The following is a 17,793-nucleotide window of genomic DNA, read 5'->3' on the forward strand; positions in this document are numbered from 1 at the left end:
GGCACAGCACAACTAGGATGGTGGCGCCCTCGTCGAACCCACAGATGGAGACTACACTGGTTCGCAGGGTGCTCTTTATTGGGGCTCTGAGGCAGCCAACTCCATGAGGAAATTGTCAATGTCGTTGTAGAGGCTGTTGGTGCTGGACACGGACAGGCCCAGGCTGCTGCTGTCCAGGGACGACAGGCCCTGGCGCTGTGCTTCCTCCAGGTGGGCGCGGCACAGCCATGGCTCCAGCTGTGCAGGGAGGGGAGCACAGGCCACGTGGGCTTAGGCTAGTGTCCCTGGCCTCCAGCCCCACCTCCCCTTGTCCCCTGGCCTCACCTTGACCAGAACCAGGCTTCTCTCCTTGGACCTGCCAGCCGCCAGGTCCTTCCCAAAGCCCAGGTAGATGGTGTAGTTCGGGGAGGCCCTGCGAAGCTGTGCCCGGAACTCTGCAAGCTCTGCAGGGGTGCTGTGGTCAGCGCTGTGCTGCCCCTCCCCCACTGCACCCCATAAACTGGCCAGCTCGCTCACCTTGGAAAAAGACCCCGAAGTTGAAGATGGGGGTACTGCAGTTGCGTGCCAGCAGCCGGGCGGGGGAGGAGGGCCTGTCGGAGACCAGGGGCCCGCCCACCTCCCAGTAGACCCGGCACCTGCCCTTGCGCAGGGCCCACAGTCCTCCATCCCGCAGCTCGAGCTGCAGGCCCGGGTCCACGTGTCGCAGCAGCTCTTCCGTGTAGCGCAGCTGCTTCTGGTCTGGGAGCGCTGCAGGGCTGGGGAAGGCCACCTGCTGGGGCCCTGGGAGCCCCCAGGCTTGGCTCGGGGTGTCATACAGGAACACGCAGCTCAGCTGACCCACCACCTTGTGCAGAACCTGGTGGCCCTTGTAGAGGATGGTCACATCCAGGATGCCAGGGTTGGGCTCTGTGTGCACAGCAGGTTGTGAGGGTGGCGTGGGCCAGCCACATGAGGCCTCACCTGCCTGCATAGCTGGGAGTGCGGGCCGAGGGCCTGGGGTGGCAAACAGCTCTGCAGCAGGCAGCCCCGGGCCTGAGGAAGATGGGAAGAGTCAAGCTGGCTCCTGGCACCCTGCCCTCTCTCAGGGAGTCCCGCCCAAGGGTCTTACCTAGAGGCTGGGGTGGGGTCGGGTCTACCCGCCAAGCTTCTAGGCAGCTCTGCTGCAGAGCCTGAAGTAAGATGTCCTCTCCGGGGCCAGGTAGGCCAGCCAGAGGGCTGGGGTCCCCAGCCCCCCAGTCTGCCGCCAAGGCCATCTGTGCAGGTGGGGCATCTCCCAGAACAGCTTCCTCTGCCACACCGCGAGAGGCGTTAGGGCCGGGAGCAAGCGGCTGGGCTGCCAGCACTTGGGGCCCCTTGGCAGAGGGCAGGTGGCCCCCATTTGTGCATTGCGGCCCTGCGAGCAGCTGGAACACCTTGTGCGGGTCAGCGGGATCGCCCGAGTTGTCCTGCAGCAGCTCGAAGCGCCGCGTACTCTCCAGCGCGCAGCGGAAGTTGGTTTTCCAGCCAGCGCGTTGGGCAGCCTCTGAGAACAGCAGATCACCTCCGAGGCTGCTGGGAGGCCACCTGCCGCGAGCCACCGCCCAGGCCTGCGGGGGGGAGGGGGTGGATAGAGGAGGTGGGCCCGGGCCGGTGCCCGCGCAGTGCCGGTTGCCACACTGCCTTGGCCACAGCCACAGGGCTACCCGCTTCAGGCCGGGCAGAGTCCCACCTTGAAGATGTGTGCGTCTGCCTCGCTCAGGTCCCTGCGCCCGAAGTGCTTCCAGGGCACACGGAAGCGCGTGCGGGCCTCGTCCAGCCAGCGCAGCCCCGCGTAGTGGCCGCTGCTCACCTGGCTCAGCAGCCAATCCCCAAAACGTGGGCGCGGGGCGTTCCTGCGGCGGAGGAACCGTGTGGGCCGGGGCGGCGGGCGGGCGGGCGGGCGGGCGGGGGTGACAGGTGCTCACCTTTCGGGAGCTTTGGCCATCTCTGTCCGGGGGCGGGAGGCGGGTCCCGACAGGAATCACCGTAAATATTACTGCAGGTGTCGGGCTGCGGCCACAGGGAGCGTGGCCGAGTGTCACAGGTGTGACCCGGTGGGACAGGTGTGGGGGCCACAAGTGTGGATGGAGGATTGTAGCCACCAGCGCTGGTGGGTGGAGGTGGCCACAGGCTGTGACTGCAGATGCGGCCGGGGCGCACACGTGCGGTCACAGGTGTTGAGCCAGCGTCAGGTCTGCACGGTAGTGGCAGGCCGGACCCTGTGGAGAGGGCGCGAAAAAGCCGCATGAAGGCGGCGGGCCCAATGGTCCAGGAAAACGAAACCGCAACCCGCGGGAAAGCGAAACCTAAGCAAGCCGGGAGGATAGGCGCCCCGCGCGCCCTCCTCCCGGCCCCTGGCCCAGCGCCCAGCGCGTGTTCCGTCCCTAACCCTCCGGCGCCCTCAGCGGCCCCAGCCCCCCACTCTCAGACCCCCAGGCCGTGGACGCCGCTCCCGCCCGCGCTAGGGGTCCGGGGGGCCCAGAATACCTGGCCGCCGGAGTCTCCCGGACAAACAGCTCGCGGGAGCCCCGGGCCTGCACATTTATGCACTGTGGGGAGGGGCGGGGCCGACAGGGCCACGTGTTGCCCTGGGCGGGTTGGCTCCCGCAGGTTGAAAGCGGGAGGTCTGGCACCGCCGGGAGCGTGTCGGGGTGGGCCCCGTGTCGGGGTGGGCCCCCGCGTGTGCGGCGGCTACTGGGGAAGCTCTGGGTGGGACCAGCCAGAGACCCCCCCCCCCCAGCAGCCAGGCCCGTGGGAGGGCAGACGCCTCCCTGCTGACTGGTGTGGCTGCGCGGTGGCGACAGGTCTCCCTCCCCGCGCAGTCTCCCGCACAGGTCCTCGGGACCCTAGTTCCCACAGCCTCCCTCCCCTCGTTCGCTGGGCTCCGTGAGAAACCGTAATGTGCTGGCGGCCCCTCGCCACGGGGTCCCTGGGCTGCGGGGCGCGCGGCTGCCCCCGCAGTCATCGGCGCAGGCCCCCACCCCACGGACGCTGGTGGCTGGGAAAAGTGGCTTTATTGTGCGCCCGAACAAGGAACAGGGGCAGCGTGCAGCAGCAGGCTATACGTAGGTGTTTTCGGGGTCGTCGTCGTCGTCAGCTTCCGCGTCTGCGCCATCCATGCCGGGTGTGTTGAGCACCACGACGTCGGCCTCAGCACCGATGTCCTCCCCGAACCACACGGCCTTGTAGCCGCTCTCGGGCCGCCGCTCCTTGGTCAAGATCGACCTCACTGCCTCGGGGCTGCCCTGCGTGCGCACAGGGGCCGCTGGTGACCCGGGGGCGCTGTCGGAGGGCGCAGGGCTGGGCGGCGCGGGGTCGGGGTCTGCTACAGGCGGGGACGGGGGCGCAGGCTCGGCGTTGGGGGTGGAGGACACGCTGGCGTTGTCGTCGTCATAGGGGTCCGACTGGAAGGCCTGGTTGTCTAAGCCTCGGGGAACAGGCTCCTGGAAGGAGGAGGCCCCGGGCGTCAGCAAGGGTCTCAGCTGCCCGGGCTTGCCTGCAGCCCAATGCCCCTTCCCATCCGTGCGGGGCCTTACCAGCACTTTGCGGGCGCAGCACTTGAGCTGGTGGCCATAGAGCTTGAGGGACAGGAAGACCAAGCCGACGAGGGCCAGCAACAGCAGGCCGCCCAACGTGCCGCCCAGCGCAGCCATGTCCCTTGCAGAGTAGCCAGAAGGTTCTGCAGAGACACCGCGGCTAGAAGGTTAGAGCCTTCTAAGGTTTCCAGTTCCCGCTAGGGCCAAGCGTAAGTGCAGTGTGTCCTGAGCACAGACCAGACCCCCCAGTTGATGGAAGTGGATAGGCAGGGCAGGGTGGGTGTCCCGCTAGGACAGCCCTGGACCCTGGCAGGGGCACCAGCCGCCACTCCTGACCACCTGAACTCCACCTACCTGGGGACAGCTAGAGTTCAGGTGGGCCCTGGGCACCACTCAGACCCCCCACAGGAGGTGCCCTGGGGTCCTGACCTGGGATTCCCCTGCTGGCACCCCAGCACTGAGTTTGGGGTTCAGAGTGCAGGCTCAGGGGATGGAGAGCCAGCATGCCAGTGTGAGGGTCAGCAGGACGGGGGCTCCTGAGGGTCAGCGGGTACCTTGTGGGGCGGTTTCAGTGGTGGTCCTGAAGCTCCCTTCAGATGTTGGCCCAGGTGTTGTCCGGGTCTGTGTCAAGTCCGCAGAGGTGGATGGCAAGGGGGCAAGGCTGGAGCCCACGCTGGGGGTGTCTGTCGAGGCCCCTGGGGTGACTGGTGAGGGGGTGGGGCTGGAACCCCCACTGGAAGGCGTCGGCCTGGGGGGTCCAGCTGTCGGGGTTGGTGTTGAGCTCACAGGGATGGTGCTGGAGCCCCCGCTGGGAGGCTGCTGAGTCGCGGTGGAGGTTCCTGAAGTGTGGGGACAGCCCTAGGTTTGCATGTGGCCCTGGCCCGTGCCCTGGGGGAGAGCGACCCAGCCTGCCCGGGCTCAGAGTCACCTGTGGGCAGTGGATTCTGCACCAAGACGTGGATCTCGACCACGGTGGTGGCCGTGCTTTCTGTCACCGTGTTTTTGGCCTCCACCTGGGGCAGCAAGAGGTTTGAGAAGCTCTGCAGCCCCCCGGCCCAGGAATGGCAGGCCGCGGCCCTTCCCGCACCTCGCAGTAGAAGATGTGGTCCTGGGGCAGCTCGCTGCTGGCGGTCAGCAGGGCCTCGCCGTCCATCCGGAACTCAGAGCAGTTGGTGACCCGGTACGTGATGGCTGAGTTCAAGTCCTAGGCATGGCCCTGGTGAGTCCCGGCTTCCCCCGCCCCCGCCCTCCCGCCACCAGGTCACAGGCGGGGCTGCCTACCGGGAAGTCATCGTCCTGGGCATGGAGCCTCAGAGGCTCCGGCGGAGCAGTGGCATCCTGGACGGCCACGCCCGCTGTGGAGCCAGGTGCCACGATGCCACGGTACAGCGTCTGGGCAAAGTAGGGCGGGCTGCCTGTGGCTGCACGGGCCTCCACAGTGACCTGGGTCACAGAGTACCGGGCAAGGTCCTCCTGCTCGCCCTGGGGACCAGGAGGACCTTGGAGTGAGGGGGCAGGGAGGGTGGGCCCCCCTGCTTGCCCTGCCGCATCCTGCCCACACTGCTCCGGCCACCCCGCACCCCTGCACCTGTGCCCACCTTCACCACCAGGAGGAAGGTCATGGGGTGCGGCACGCTCTTGGCCATGGTGAGGTTGCCTGAGGCTGCATCAATGGTGAATGTGGCATCCTGGTTTCCTGCAACAGCCACCCAGAGGTCAGGCCTGGCCCCCTCTACCTGGGTTCAGCTGCAACGGGGCTGGGGTAGGGGCAGGGCTGGCTGTTGCAGGGGCTAAAGGGGGCTGTGGCAGGGGCTGGACTGGACTGGACTGGGCAGGGATGGATCGGGCTGGGCTGGGCTGTGCTGCACTGGGCAGAACAGGGGATGGGCCAGACTGCGGCTGGACTGGGCTGGGGCTGGGCTCACTGACCACTCAACAAACTATAGATGATGCGTTGCCCAATGGCCGTGTCTCCATCCTTCGCATAGATGGGCCCGGGACGCAGGACAAGAGGCTCCGACTGTAGGGAGGGGACACCATGTGTCTGCTGTGACGGCTGACCCTTGGATTTGCTGGGTGACCCTAGGATTTCCAACTCCTTCCCTGGCACTATCTGGCCACGCCCCTTGCCTGTCTGCTTCAGGGGTGCCCTGTGGTTCCCCCATGGCCCAGCCTGCCTGGCCCCATCTCCAAGGGGCTGCCCAGTGCCATAAGGCAGACCTCAGCTGTGGACCTGAACCTGACCCCCAACCCCTGACCCCGGTCACCAGTGTGTGTCCTGTGGGCACGGCCCCATGGTACTGGGCCTGGATGCAGACGTAGCCATCCGAATAGCTGCAGGGCAGGAACCAGGGTGGCCGCAGATCAGTGGGCAGCACCGTCAGGATCAGTGTGGCCGTGGCCGTATGGCTGGGCTGCTCGTTCTCCTCCCAGGTGTCCTGCAATGGACCCCAGGTCAGATCTGGTGGCAGCCCCAGGGGCCCAGTGTCCAGGACCCAGGGCTGGACCCATGCTCACCCGTGCCAGCAGCTCCAAGGTCATGCTCGAGAACTTGTCGTAGTCCAGGGTGCGGGTCAGCTTCAGTGCTGGACGGTTTTCACCCACCAGGGAGAAGAAGCTGCTGGCACCCTGCAGGGAAGGGGTACAGCCTGAGCGGCTGGGGGCGGGGGCACAGCCTGGGGGCTGCGAGCTGGAGCACGGGGCCGGTGGTCTGAGAGGCTGGGGGCGGGGGGCACAGCCTGGGGGCTGCGAGCTGGAGCACGGGGCCAGTGAGCAGCAGGCCTGGCCAGCACTGACCTGGGTCAGCTCCCGGAGCGTGTAGAACAAGATGTCATTCTGGTCCAGGTCCTGGGCCTCCAGCTCCTCCTCAGGGATGATTGTGGTGTCCACTTTAGTGTCCTGGGCAGAAGGGCAGGTTGGGGCACCCTGGAGCCCCCAGATGTCCCCCACTTGCCCCCAGGGCCACTCCGTCCTAACCTCCTCCACGGACTTCTCGAGGCTGCTGAAGGGGAACTCTGGGGCATTGTCGTTCAGATCCAGCACTACCACGTCCACGTTCAGCGTGGTCACCTGTGGGCAGTGGCCAGCTATGAGGGCGTCCAGCTGCACCGGCTCAGCAGGTGGCCTTGGGCAGTGAGTGCATGGGGGAGGCCTGGCTGGGAGGGAGCCGGCGGCCAAGGGTAGCAGGGGCTGCGCCCCAGGATGGGGGAGGTCAGCTGGAAGGTTCCAGAACGCAGCAGGAGGGGGAACAGCTGGGCTGAACCTGGGGCAGTGACAGGCACCCTCCTAGGCTGTGGCACAGCCAGCACAGGCCTCGGCCAGGGTGGGAACACATCCTGGGTGAGGGCATCGCCAGGCAGGCAGGAAGTGGCCGACCGGGAGGACTTACCAGAGTGGTCCCCCTCATGCACTGAAGTTCAGCAAACAGCCATGGAGTGTCCTGCGGGACACAGGAGTGTTGGGAACACCTGTACGCTACACGGGCAGGGGGTGGGGCCAGGAAGCTGTCCACTGAGGCCCTGGGGTCCGGCCAGCCAGCATGGGCCATGGCCCTCAGGCGTCCCTGTAGACTGGGGGTGGGGCTGGGGCCATTCCCGCCCCTCTCTGCTGCCCATACCTCATAATCAGGAGTCACGTTGAGAAACAGTTCGGTCCCCTCAATCCTAAACGCACCAGTGGTGGTTGAGGGCCCTAGGACCACCTGCTGGCCATCTGGGATCACTAGGTGGGCCAGGGCCTCCGATCTGTGGGTGTTCTCCTCAATTTCCACGATGGTTGGGTTCACAGAGCAGCCTGGAGGAAGGGCATGCCTGGGCACTCTACCTGTCCCCACATACGTTATGCCCCCCACATACCCTGGGCTTCAGTCCCCTATCCAGCCCCCATGTACCGTGTCCCCCACCCACCAGCCCCCACATACCCTGGGCCTCAGCCCCCGGGGATTGGCCCAGCAAGGCGGTGAGCAGCAGGGCCAGCACTAGCGGAGGCCACAGCTGGGGCCAGGCCCCCATCTCAGCGGGCGCCGTCTGGCGGGGACGTGCTGCAGGTCTGGCGTCCAACTGACCCTGCCAGCGCAGTTCCTGCCTCAGCGACCTTCGCACTTGCCAGGCGCCGCCCGGCTTTATGGTCCTCACAGCTGGCCTCTACCAAGGGGGATCCCGCTGGCCGGCGGCCATTCGGCACCCCCTGAGTAGCCTTGGGGAGCTCAGCCCGAGGGCAGCAGCTGGGGCTAGCCGGGCTTTGGAGGTCCCTTCTGAGCCCACCTCCCTGAACCCCAGACTGTGTCACAAGGCACCCCTGCCTGTTCTGGTGCTCAGCAGATGGGGGCCTCAAGCAGGGTCCCCTCAACCAGGGCCCCTCTCAGCAAGGGACCCCATTGCCCCAGCCTTTTCCTTGGCTCCCACCCCCAGGCAGCCAGGTGAGGCCAGGGTGGGACCAGGGCAGAAGGGCTGGGGACTGCCCCTTCCCACACAGTTTCTGCCAAGGACAGGATGTACCTCGCAGCCCTCAAGGTGCCCCTGGCCACCTGCAACCCCAGCCGGTCCAGGCCAGCCCCAAACAGACCTGGGTGACCCCTCCTCTCTGCCCACACTGCCTCCTGACCCTGGGGGCAGGAGTTGGGGTGTCCAGGGTGGGGCTGGTCTGGGTGATCAGAGGGTGATGGGAGGGTACCTGGAGAATGAGCCAGCGATGGCCACCCAGAGATAAAGGACAGTTTGTGGGCACTACCCTGCAGGCCCGTGCCTGCCCCACACGCAGCCACAGGTGCTCAGGGCCAGGGGTTCAGCCGTGCCTTTATTGATGCCAAACACAACCCTTCCCACCACCCCCTGTATCCGGTTGGGTTGGGGTCCTTCCTCCTCCAAGGTCATCATTCCTGGGACCGCGTGGCTTGGGTCTTTTCATTCACTGGCTCTGAAGCTTGGACCCCACACCTCTGCCCAGGGCGCGGCAGGGCGGGGTGCAGGGGACGCCCGGGGCCCTCCTGCGGAGAAGGGCAGCTTAGGGACCTGGCCTTGAAGGTGGACCCGCAGAGTCCCCAGGGTCAAGGGAGCGGAGTACTCACCGGGCTCGCAGGCGGGTGGAGCGGCCACATCGGACAGAGCCGGCCCGTCCAGGGCCTGGGCCAGGAAGCGGGGTCGTCCGTGGGGTCCTGCTGGCTGTCCCCCACCCGAGTCAGAGCTCGCCTAGCGGGGGTCCCGCCGCTTGCCTGCCCGCCGCTCACCTGCGCTTGCCCAGCAAGCCCTGCAGCAGCCGCTGCAGCCGCGCGCGGTCCCGCAGGCGGCTCAGCTCGCTCGTCAGGGTCCCGTCCGAATGTCGCGGGGCCCTGGGCGGGGGGACGCCCCTGGAGCCGGCGGGGGGCGCGGGGCGCGCGGTGCAGCCCGCCAGTAACAGCAGCAGCATCAACGGGAAGGGGCGTGCCATGGCGGGGGCGCAGACGGGGAGAGGCTCCGGCCGCGGCCCCTTTATAGCGGCGCCGGGGGCGGGCGGGGGGCGCCCCGGGCCTGGCCGCGCCCTATCCATCTCCACCGGGTCGGGGCCGCCCCAACAGCTGTCGCCCGGGCCTCCCGCGCCGCAGCGGCGCCCCTGGGTCCGGAGTGGACAGCCTGGCTGGAGGCCTCCAGGGCGCGGGAGACGCAGCCGGGGCACGGGGCAGTGGGCAGACACCCCGGCCCAGAGTTCCACGCTGTGCTGAGCCGGCCTCAGCGCGGAACCCGCACAGGTCGGAGACCCGGTGGATCTGCAGACTTGGGCCTAACTGGGTCGGATTTTTCTGGGGATTTGGGGGGTGAGCGAACGCATAGAATCCTTCACTCTCTCGTTCTTCCTGTCTTTCAAATAAAAATGCATGATTAATGTCGAAATTTCAACTTTTTTATTTAAACACTTGATTGACCATAATCATACAAATCTCTTGGGTGTGGTGTGCATTTATTTATTTTTTCTTTCTTTTTTTTTTTTAAATAGCCATTTATTTTTATTTTATTTTTATTTTTTTTTAAGATTTGTTTTATTTTTATTACAAAGTCAGATATACTGAGAGGAGGAGAGACAGAGAGGAAGTGGAGCTGCCGGGATTAGAACCAGCAGCCATATGGGATCAAGGCAAGGACCTTAGCCACTAGGCCACGCTGCCGAGCCCCTTTTCTTTGTTTCTTTTTAAAGATTTATTTTGGGCCTGGCGCGATAGCATAGTGGTTAAGGTCCTGGCCTTGCACGTGCCCGGGGTTCCCATATGGGCGCCGGTTCTAATCCCGGCGGCCCGTTTCCCATCCAGCTCCCTGCTTATGGCCTGGGAAAGCAGTCGAGGACAGTCCAAAGCCTTGGGACCCTGCACCAACATGGGAGACCCAGATGAGGCTCCTGGCTCCTGGCTTCAGATCAGCGTAGCTCCGGCCGTTGCGGTCACTTGGGGAGTGAACCATCGTGTAGAAGATCTTCCTCCCTGTCTCACCTCCTCTCTGTATATCTGCCTTTCCAATAAAAATAAATAAATCTTTTTAAAAAAAGATTTGTTTTGATTGGAAAGGCAGATATACAGAGATTAGGAGAGACAGTAAGGTTTTCTGTCTGCTGATTCACTCCCCAAGTGACCATAACGGCCGGAGCTACGCTGATCTGAAGCCAGGAGCCAGGAGCCTCATCTGGGTCTCCCACGTTGGTGCAGGATCCCAAGACTTTGGGCCGTCCTCCGCTACTTTCCCAGGGCACAAGCAGGGAGCTGAATGGGAAGTGGAGCAGCGGGGACTCGATCCAACGTCCACATCGGACGCCTGCCTGTGGGGACCCCATATCTGACCCTTCGGGTCCCGTCCAGCCTGGCTGCCATCACAGGGTCAGGCAGCTGGACACCTGGGGGTAGGACATGTGCAGTGTCAGGGCTGGACCCGCCCCAGGTGAGGAGCCGCGACCTCAGCCTGCGGTGCCCACCTGCACGCGCCTCCCCTGCGCTTCGGAGAGGGCCCCGCCGGTTTCACCCGCCGCCCCCGGGGCTGTGCGGTCGGGCTGCCCGGGCACTGCCAAGGTGCCCTGGACGCGGATGCCGCCGGCGTGTGCACCAACAGTCGGGCTGGGCTCCGGCCTCCGGCAGCACCGCGGCTGCGCCCGTCGCTCTCCGCCCAGCGAGGGTCCGGGTGGCCGCCCCAGCACCGGCCCCGAGGCGGGGGGCGGGGCAGGGCGGGACGAGGGCCCGGCGGGGCGGGGCTCGCGGACGCCGCGCTGGCCGCTGAGCGCGCTGGCCGCTGAGCGCGCTGGCCGCTGGCCGCGGTGCTGGCGCCCGCCCGGGCGCGCCATGGGCAACCGCAGCGCGGCGGACGCGGGCGGGCTGGCGGCGGGACGTGCGCCCGGGCTGGGGCCTGGGGGCGCGGCGGCGCTGGCGGGGGGCGTGCTGCTCATCGGCACCGTGCTGGCGGGGAACTCGCTGGTGTGCGCCAGTGTGGCGGTCGAGCGCGCCTTGCAGACGCCCACCAACTACTTCATCGTGAGCCTGGCGGCCGCCGACCTGCTGCTCGCCCTGCTGGTACTGCCACTCTTCGTGTATTCGGAGGTGAGCTCGCGCCGCACCGCGCGTCCTCCCCGTCGGCCCCGCCCCGCCCCGCGCCTCGGCCGACCCAGCAACGCCAAGTTTAGGCGACTTTGCTAGGGGAGCCCGGACAGCAAATGGGACGCCTCCGGTACCCAGGCACGGGTCATCTCGCGCCCGACTGGACCCGCGCTGCGCACGGACGGAGGGGAGCCCTGGGACCGGCCGGGTAGGCGTCCCGGCTGGTGTTGGGGTTTCTGCTCCGAGTCCGCCGGAGAAAAGCGGCTTAGGCCCGGAGACGCGGCGACCTGGCCGGCGGGGGAGGGGCGGCTGGGCAGCGGGGAAACACGCACGACCTCTGCCGCCCCCCATCACGGTGACGTCACGCTTAAGCTGCTAATTGTCCCAAATCGGCGGGGAGGGATTTCGGAGGGAGGGGGCGGCTGGCTTTTCCCTGCCCTTGGAGACGGGCATCCCACGTCCTGCCTGCACCCACTATAGGGGCACCAGCCCTGTCGCACCTCCACTTCAGCCACACCTCTCACCGTCACCCACACAGGCCCTGGCGCTCCAGGTGCCCCGTTCCGGGCCGGCGGGTTTGGACCCACCCTGTGACGAGGGAAGGGGGAGTTTGGGAGAGGGGTCTTCCTTCTGTGCCCCTCCCCCTGGCCTCTGCGCGCCCAGCTTAGGCGGAGGACCTGGGCCGGCTGGGAACACCCCGGCCACACGCAGTGCTGTGTTTACCAGGTGCAGGGCGGCGCGTGGCTGTTGAGCCCCCGGTTGTGCGACGTACTCATGGCCATGGACGTCATGCTGTGCACCGCCTCCATCTTCAACCTATGTGCCATCAGCGTGGACAGGTGGGCTGCGTGCCCTCCCTGCGTCGTGTGCGCATCCCCACCGGCCCGGTGCCCTGACCGTGCTGGCTGGCCACTCTCACCCCGCCGCGTTTCTTCTGCGGGTCACGCGTCCTCACTGCGCTGCACGCTCCCTCCCGGACCAGCCCTCACCCTCTTCGTATGGTGCGCCCTCTCCGGGTCTCGCGTCCTCACCGTCCTCACCCGCTGCACGCCCGCAGGTTTGTGGCCGTAGCCCTGCCGCTGCATTATAACAGCCAGGGCGGAGCCCGGCGCCCGCTGGTGCTCATCGGCGCCACGTGGCTGCTGTCGGCCGCTGTGGCCGCGCCGGTGCTGTGCGGCCTCAACGACGTGCGCGGTCGCGACCCTGCCGTGTGCCGTCTGGAGGACAGCGACTACGTGGTCTATTCGTCCGTGTGCTCCTTCTTCCTGCCCTGCCCGCTCATGCTGCTGCTCTACTGGGCCACGTTCCGGGGCCTGCGTCGCTGGGAGGAGGCCCGGCGCGCCAAGCTGCACGGCCGCACGCCCCGCCGGCCCAGCGGCCCCGGACTGCTCGCGCCCGGGTCCAGCCTCCCCGAGGGCCCCTGCTGCCCCTACTGCGCGCCCCCGGACGCCGGCGTCGCGGCCCCAGCCCCCGAGCCGCCGCCCCCGCCGCAGGCGCGCGGGAGGAGGCGCGCCAAGATCCCGGGCCGCGAGCGCAAAGCCATGAGAGTCCTGCCGGTGGTGGTCGGTGCGTGTGGGCCCCGGGGCGGGTCCGGGGACAGGGGGCGGTGGCTCTGGCGGAAGCCGACCGGCTCTGCGCTCCCGCAGGGGCCTTCCTGGTGTGTTGGACGCCCTTCTTCGTGGTGCACATCACGCGAGCGCTGTGTCCCGCCTGCCCCGTGCCCCCGCGGCTCGTCAGTGCCGTCACCTGGCTGGGCTACGTCAACAGCGCCCTCAACCCACTCATCTACACCGTCTTCAACGCTGAGTTTCGGGGCGTCTTTCGCAGGGCGCTGCGCCCCTGCTGCTGAAGTCCAAGCGCCCTGACGCTGGTGCCTGCCTGAATCTGGCACGGAGGGGACCGTGGCTGGCCCTAGGTTGGAAAGCGCACCCTAGCCCATGCCCAGGCTCTTGGGGTGCAGATTCAGTCCTGGCTGCTCCACTTCAAAACCCAGCTCTCTGTTGATGTCCTGGGAGGCAGCTGAGGACTGCCCACGTCTGGGCCTTACACCCACGTGGGACACCGTGAGACCCCTGAGGCTCCTGGCTCCCCACCAGCCCCGCTGGTGAACGGCATGAAGCTCTCTGCCTTTCCAATAAAATGGGTCAAACAGAACACCAGCATGGAAGCCCTGCCTCCTTAACCGACATCACAACCACGTCAAGGCTCGGCTTCCTGTCCACCTGCCACCCCCTGCCCCTGGGTGCCCCATTAGTGTCCCTGGGCAGCAGGGACAGTTCCCAGCTCCTGGCCCAGACCTGGCTGGCAGGCGCACCTGGGAGTGAACAGGCAGGGGCAGGACTGTTGGTTAGGCTTTCAGGAGTGGAATCCTGAAGTCCATCTCTTTCTGATCTGGGGTTTGGTGTCCTGCCTGGTGTGGTGGGCTCCCCCCAAACCTGTCCTGGCACCTGCTTCAAGGTGATGTCCTTGCCAACTGCAGGCTGGAGGCCTCATCCAGGACAAGGGCCCAGGGTCGGGGTTGGCTGACAGCATGGCTGAGCTGACCTCTCAGACCACCCAGAGGCAGTGCTGACCCCTGCAGGCTGCCCCAGGCACAGGGGCCCTCCAGAGGCCGGATGGGCCCTCTTCTGGCCCCCGCCCAGTCTCCCACCCCGCCCCAGGAGCAGGGACACCACAGCAGCGGGAAGGGGGTGTTTGGTGAGCCATGTAGTGGAACAGCTTTACAAGTGAATCTGAGAACTAAAGAAGTAGTTTCATCAGCTGGGGCACAGGCAGAATGGGCTCCATGAGAGGACGGGACAAAGCAGCAGGCAGGTACAGGAGGGAGCTGGAGTACAAGCCCCAACCCTGGTGTGTCAGCCCCAACCCTGGTGTGTGAGCCCCAGCCCTGGTGTGCACACTCCCAGCCCTGGTGTGCACAGCCCCAGCCCTGGTGTGCACAGCCCCAGCCCTGGTGTGTGAGCCCCAGCCCTGGTGTGTGAGCCCCAGCCCTGGTGTGCACAGCCCCAGCCCTGGTGTGTGAGCCCCTGCCCTGGTGTGTCAGCCCCAGCCCTGGTGTGTGAGCCCCAGCCCTGGTGTGTCAGCCCCAGCCCTGGTGTGTCAGCCCCAGCCCTGGTGTGCACACTCCCAGCCCTGGTGTGCACACTCCCAGCCCTGGTGTGCACAGCCCCAGCCCTGGTGTGTGAGCCCCAGCCCTGGTGTGCACAGCCCCAGCCCTGGTGTGTGAGCCCCTGCCCTGGTGTGTCAGCCCCAGCCCTGGTGTGTGAGCCCCAGCCCTGGTGTGTGAGCCCCAGCCCTGGTGTGTCAGCCCCAGCTCTGGTGTGTCAGCCCCAGCCCTGGTGTGCACAGCCCCAGCCCTGGTGTGCACAGCCCCAGCCCTGGTGTGTCAGCCCAACCCTGGTGTGCACAGCCCCAGCCCTGGTGTGTCAGCCCCAGCCCTGGTGTGCACAGCCCTGGCTCAGTCTAGCATCTCAAGGGTACCCAGTCTGGCTCCTGAAGGCATTTCTGAAACCAAAGGGGCTTCCAGAAGGTAGCACTTCCCCCTGCTCCCACCAGAGACCTGGCTGCAGGTGCAGGCACAGCAGGTGTGGGAGGGCCGGCCCACCCCGCCCCCTCCTCAGACACAGCGAGGGACGACCATATTTACAGTTTATTGACAGGGGAGGCGCGTGTCCACTCATGCTGCACAGGCACACCCCGGGCAGTGGGTGGGGGCGGCAGGGTTGGCATCCGCCCCCCACGACCCTCACACCGGGACCTTCTCGATGGCGCCTTCAGCCACGTGCACCTCGCCCGCCTGCACAGCCACGGCCGCGGACTGCCCGCACAGGTGCTGGTGGTCCTTCCAATCCTGCAGGGGAAGGTAGCATGGGCACTGGGGAATCCCTGGCCGGCCGGGGTCAGGGGTCAGGGGGGCTCACGGGACCTGGGCAGGGCTACCTTGCGCTGGCAGAATGTGGAGCAGTAGTTGGCCTTGTGGCAGCCAGTGCACTCGCTCAGGGCCTCCCGGCCGCAGTTGGCACAGGACTGCTGCAGGACACGGACAGCGGTCAGCCATGTGGCCCCACGGGGCCCGGTGACATACCCGCGCCCTCCCAGCAGCTTGGGCTCCAGACACCCAGCACCCCGAGGCCCCCACTAGCAAGAGCACAGGACCCTGTGGGGGGGGCAGAGCTAGGTGAGCCCCGTCCCCTTCACTTGACTGGAAGCTGTGCAGGTGACCCTCATGTGGTCGGGTCACTGGGTGACAGCTGCCAGCTCCACCGCCAAGCCCTCAGGAAGCAGGAAGTGCCTGCGCAGGTAGCAGGCACGGGGCTGCGGTCTAGCGCAGGGCCAGTGGCCAGGGCAAAACTTGTGTTTGCAGTAAATCCAGCCCCTGTGCCAAACCCTGCCTGCCCACTGCCAGCCCCCTGTGCTATGCCCAGGACAACCCAGGGACACCACAAACAGCCAGCGTCCAGTCAGTGGGCCCTCCATGTACATGTCCCACCTGGCCCCAGCCTCCCTCCTGCACCACCCCAAGGACCCTGCTGTGCCAGCTGTGGGGCACACCTGTGTCCAGCACACACTGTGTATGCTGGCAGGACTGCGTGGGCCAGGGCAGGGCCTGAGCTCGGAGTCCCACCTGCACCCGTGTACCCAGATAAAGGCGGCATGGGTACGTAAGCATGGGCCCCAGCAATGCCACATCCCACGCGGGCCCCCCTTCCCATCCTGCCCCCTTTTGTGGCCTAAGAAAGGAGCAGAGGACGGCCCACGTGCCTGGGGCCCTGCACCAACGGGGGGACCCGGAAGAAGCCCTTGGCTCCAGCCTGGCCAAGGCTGGCAGCTGTGAGCCTAAACTCTGTCTAGCTCTCTGCTTTACAGATCAACACAAATAAAGAAAACCTTCTGACGATGTCCGCAGCTAGCACTGGCAGAGCCTCCGGGAGTCTGGCTGGACCCCCAGCAGCTCTCACTGCATCCAGCTGGGGGGCTGTTACCCCACTTCTTCCCTCCCACTAAGGGGAACCCCACCTGAGGGACTAGGAATGAACAGGGAGGAACTGCTCGCACAGGGGCAGGGAGCAACCCCGGGCTGGCCTGGAAGCCGCCCAAGGCCTGGGCTGCTCAGTCGCTCCTGCTGGTCCCTGCCTGGGGCGGCCGTGGAGGTGACCTAGAGAGGACACTGCAGCCAGGCCACCTGCTGCGCTGTGAAGGCCAACTGAATGCAGAGAGAGAGAAGGGAGAGACAGAGAGGGAGACAGAGAACCTTCCATCTGCAGGTTCATTTTTCAGCTGGCCGCAGCAGCTGGAACCTGCAAGGGGCACGCCTTACCCACTGGGGGAGGCCGGCCAGCCCTGCTGAGCTTGCTCTGCAAACGAACTTAGCAGTCACAGCCCACGTCCCGCTCGAAGAGGGTCCCGCATGGGCTGGCTGGGGCTTTCGGGTCAGCACTGGTGCCCAGGCGGCACAGAAGGGGCTGCCAGGGAAGGCGCACCCTGCCAGCCTTTGACAAGGGTAGTTATGCCGGGAACGCAGACTGGGAGCTGAGGGGTTTCCGCTTCTGCCCTCTTACCTTTCCCGAGCCACAGAGGGACAGACAGACAAGCACGGGCAGCTCTGTGTCCCCCACCCTGGGGCATCGTGGCTGACAGGAACAGCAGCTAAGCTGCCAGCTCCCACTCTCTTTCCTGCACCCCCAGCAAGCGCCCCCTCTTCTCCCCTGACACCCCAGGGTTCTAGGCTGAACCCATCACCAGCCACAGCAGTCCAAGTTCCGGCTGCTCCTCTTGCACCCAGCACCGTGTGGCCTGGGAAAGCCACGGAGGACAGCCCCAGGCCTGGGGACCCTGCACCCGCGTGGGAGACCCAGGAGCAGCTCTCCCGACACAGCACGTTCTTCTCCCTCCCTGGCCCTGCCCTTCACGTCAAGCAATCCGTCAATCCTGCGATCCCCTCCTCCCGGGCCCACCTCCTTGCGCTCTGCGTCCGCCTGCAGCCGGGCCTCGCGGTACGAGCTGGCCTGGCGCGCCTGCTCCAGCAGCGCCTTCAGCTGCTGCGCCGTGCTCAGCAGCGAGTTCACCATCTCCTCCAGGTACACCCAGCTGCGCGGCTCCGACGCCTCGAGCCCGTTCACCACGGCAGGCGGCACAGCCTTCGTGGGCGTGGACGGGGGCACGGCCAGCGCGGGCAGCGACGTCAGCACTGCAACAAGCCAGGGGGTCGCAGCACTGCCCCGCCCCGGCGCCCCTCCCCCTGGCTCCCGGGGAGTAGACGGGCCTCCCACTCACCTATCTTGGGGTGTGAGGTTGGCAGTGCAGCCTCGGGGAACGGCGCCATCTGGCAGCTGTCCTGGTAGCTGGGGTAGTGCGGCTCAGGGTGGCCCACCCTGCACGGCGGCTGCACCCCCGCCTCCTGCACTGCAGAGACAAGACGAGGCGGCGGGCGGGACAGACGCCAGCCCCACTGTCCGCTCCGCCCTCACAGCTGCCAGGGCCCCTGGCCCCACCCCCGCGCGGTGCTCCACGGGCCAGCAGACCCACCTGTGGCTCCCGCGAAGACGTCGCCCTGGGCTGGGCTCTCTGATATGACGGCCGTGGCCTCCACGGTGGATGCCCGGTCGAAGGTCAGGGCCCCAGAGGTAGTGATCTGGCCTGAGGACGTGACGGTGACTGGCGGGGCAGAAGTGAAGTGCCCATGGGTGAGCCAGACCC

General features: G+C 66.6%; 5 protein-coding genes across 7 annotated transcripts in view; 1 reads left to right on the plus strand and 4 right to left on the minus strand.

The window, feature by feature from the left end:
• The window catches only part of LOC131480137 (deformed epidermal autoregulatory factor 1 homolog), a 59,283-nt gene that overhangs the window by 35,805 nt on the left and 5,685 nt on the right, over nucleotides 1-17,793 (minus strand). For 2 of the 3 annotated variants that reach the window (XM_058662620.1, XM_058662618.1), the window contains exons 8-12: nucleotides 17,623-17,751; nucleotides 17,371-17,499; nucleotides 17,052-17,284; nucleotides 15,037-15,126; nucleotides 14,838-14,947 (exon numbers count right to left, since the gene is read on the minus strand). In XM_058662620.1, the coding sequence (XP_058518603.1) occupies nucleotides 14,843-14,947; nucleotides 15,037-15,126; nucleotides 17,052-17,284; nucleotides 17,371-17,499; nucleotides 17,623-17,751 (686 nt within the window). In that variant the 3' untranslated portion in view covers nucleotides 14,838-14,842. The remainder of the gene's footprint in view (nucleotides 1-14,837; nucleotides 14,948-15,036; nucleotides 15,127-17,051; nucleotides 17,285-17,370; nucleotides 17,500-17,622; nucleotides 17,752-17,793) is intronic. The other variant, XM_058662619.1, reaches the window with a different exon arrangement.
• LOC131480144 (interferon regulatory factor 7-like) lies at nucleotides 58-2,262 on the minus strand. Its single transcript, XM_058662635.1, has 6 exons — nucleotides 1,944-2,262; nucleotides 1,709-1,871; nucleotides 1,109-1,586; nucleotides 517-1,032; nucleotides 325-443; nucleotides 58-237 (listed from the first exon to the last, which is right to left on the minus strand). Exons 1-6 carry the CDS (start codon nucleotides 1,961-1,963, stop codon nucleotides 76-78), a joined length of 1,458 nt encoding a protein of 485 aa, XP_058518618.1. The 5' UTR covers nucleotides 1,964-2,262; the 3' UTR covers nucleotides 58-75.
• LOC101519413 (cadherin-related family member 5) lies at nucleotides 2,207-7,564 on the minus strand. Its single transcript, XM_058664134.1, has 16 exons — nucleotides 7,474-7,564; nucleotides 7,171-7,346; nucleotides 6,943-6,993; nucleotides 6,531-6,623; nucleotides 6,351-6,452; nucleotides 6,072-6,182; nucleotides 5,822-5,992; nucleotides 5,484-5,574; nucleotides 5,153-5,250; nucleotides 4,836-5,036; nucleotides 4,642-4,758; nucleotides 4,483-4,567; nucleotides 3,555-3,697; nucleotides 3,084-3,461; nucleotides 2,506-2,567; nucleotides 2,207-2,237 (listed from the first exon to the last, which is right to left on the minus strand). The coding sequence occupies exons 1-16, from the start codon at nucleotides 7,562-7,564 to the stop codon at nucleotides 2,207-2,209; spliced, it is 2,001 nt and encodes a 666-aa protein (XP_058520117.1).
• LOC131480143 (secretin-like) lies at nucleotides 8,055-8,968 on the minus strand. The gene is made up of 3 exons (XM_058662633.1): nucleotides 8,779-8,968; nucleotides 8,620-8,713; nucleotides 8,055-8,538 (listed from the first exon to the last, which is right to left on the minus strand). The coding sequence occupies exons 1-3, from the start codon at nucleotides 8,955-8,957 to the stop codon at nucleotides 8,425-8,427; spliced, it is 387 nt and encodes a 128-aa protein (XP_058518616.1). The 5' UTR covers nucleotides 8,958-8,968; the 3' UTR covers nucleotides 8,055-8,424.
• On the plus strand, nucleotides 10,802-12,946 carry LOC105942643 (D(4) dopamine receptor-like). The gene is made up of 4 exons (XM_058662634.1): nucleotides 10,802-11,100; nucleotides 11,824-11,936; nucleotides 12,155-12,663; nucleotides 12,744-12,946. The coding sequence occupies exons 1-4, from the start codon at nucleotides 10,846-10,848 to the stop codon at nucleotides 12,944-12,946; spliced, it is 1,080 nt and encodes a 359-aa protein (XP_058518617.1). The 5' UTR covers nucleotides 10,802-10,845.

This window comes from Ochotona princeps, chromosome 4, assembly GCF_030435755.1.
Source record: "Ochotona princeps isolate mOchPri1 chromosome 4, mOchPri1.hap1, whole genome shotgun sequence".
NCBI classification, from domain to species: domain Eukaryota; kingdom Metazoa; phylum Chordata; class Mammalia; order Lagomorpha; family Ochotonidae; genus Ochotona; species Ochotona princeps.

Coding starts and splice junctions, on each gene's coding strand:
- LOC131480143 (XM_058662633.1), bottom strand. CDS start 8,957: ATGCTGCTGCTGTTACTGGCGGGCTGCACCGCGCGCCCCGCGCCCCCC. Junction 8,714..8,778: donor GGCTTGCTGGGCAAGCGCAG/GTGAGCGGCGGG, acceptor GGTGGGGGACAG/CCAGCAGGACCCCACGGACG. Junction 8,539..8,619: donor TCCACCCGCCTGCGAGCCCG/GTGAGTACTCCG, acceptor CCTTCTCCGCAG/GAGGGCCCCGGGCGTCCCCT.
- LOC105942643 (XM_058662634.1), top strand. CDS start 10,846: ATGGGCAACCGCAGCGCGGCGGACGCGGGCGGGCTGGCGGCGGGACGT. Junction 11,101..11,823: donor CACTCTTCGTGTATTCGGAG/GTGAGCTCGCGC, acceptor TGTGTTTACCAG/GTGCAGGGCGGCGCGTGGCT. Junction 12,664..12,743: donor AGTCCTGCCGGTGGTGGTCG/GTGCGTGTGGGC, acceptor GCGCTCCCGCAG/GGGCCTTCCTGGTGTGTTGG.
- LOC101519413 (XM_058664134.1), bottom strand. CDS start 7,564: ATGGGGGCCTGGCCCCAGCTGTGGCCTCCGCTAGTGCTGGCCCTGCTG. Junction 4,759..4,835: donor CCCAGGACGATGACTTCCCG/GTAGGCAGCCCC, acceptor GGCCATGCCTAG/GACTTGAACTCAGCCATCAC. Junction 2,238..2,505: donor CGGGAGACTCCGGCGGCCAG/GTATTCTGGGCC, acceptor CCCTCTCCACAG/GGTCCGGCCTGCCACTACCG.
- LOC131480144 (XM_058662635.1), bottom strand. CDS start 1,963: ATGGCCAAAGCTCCCGAAAG. Junction 1,587..1,708: donor CAGACGCACACATCTTCAAG/GTGGGACTCTGC, acceptor TCCCCCCCGCAG/GCCTGGGCGGTGGCTCGCGG. Junction 444..516: donor CTTCGGGGTCTTTTTCCAAG/GTGAGCGAGCTG, acceptor GCACCCCTGCAG/AGCTTGCAGAGTTCCGGGCA.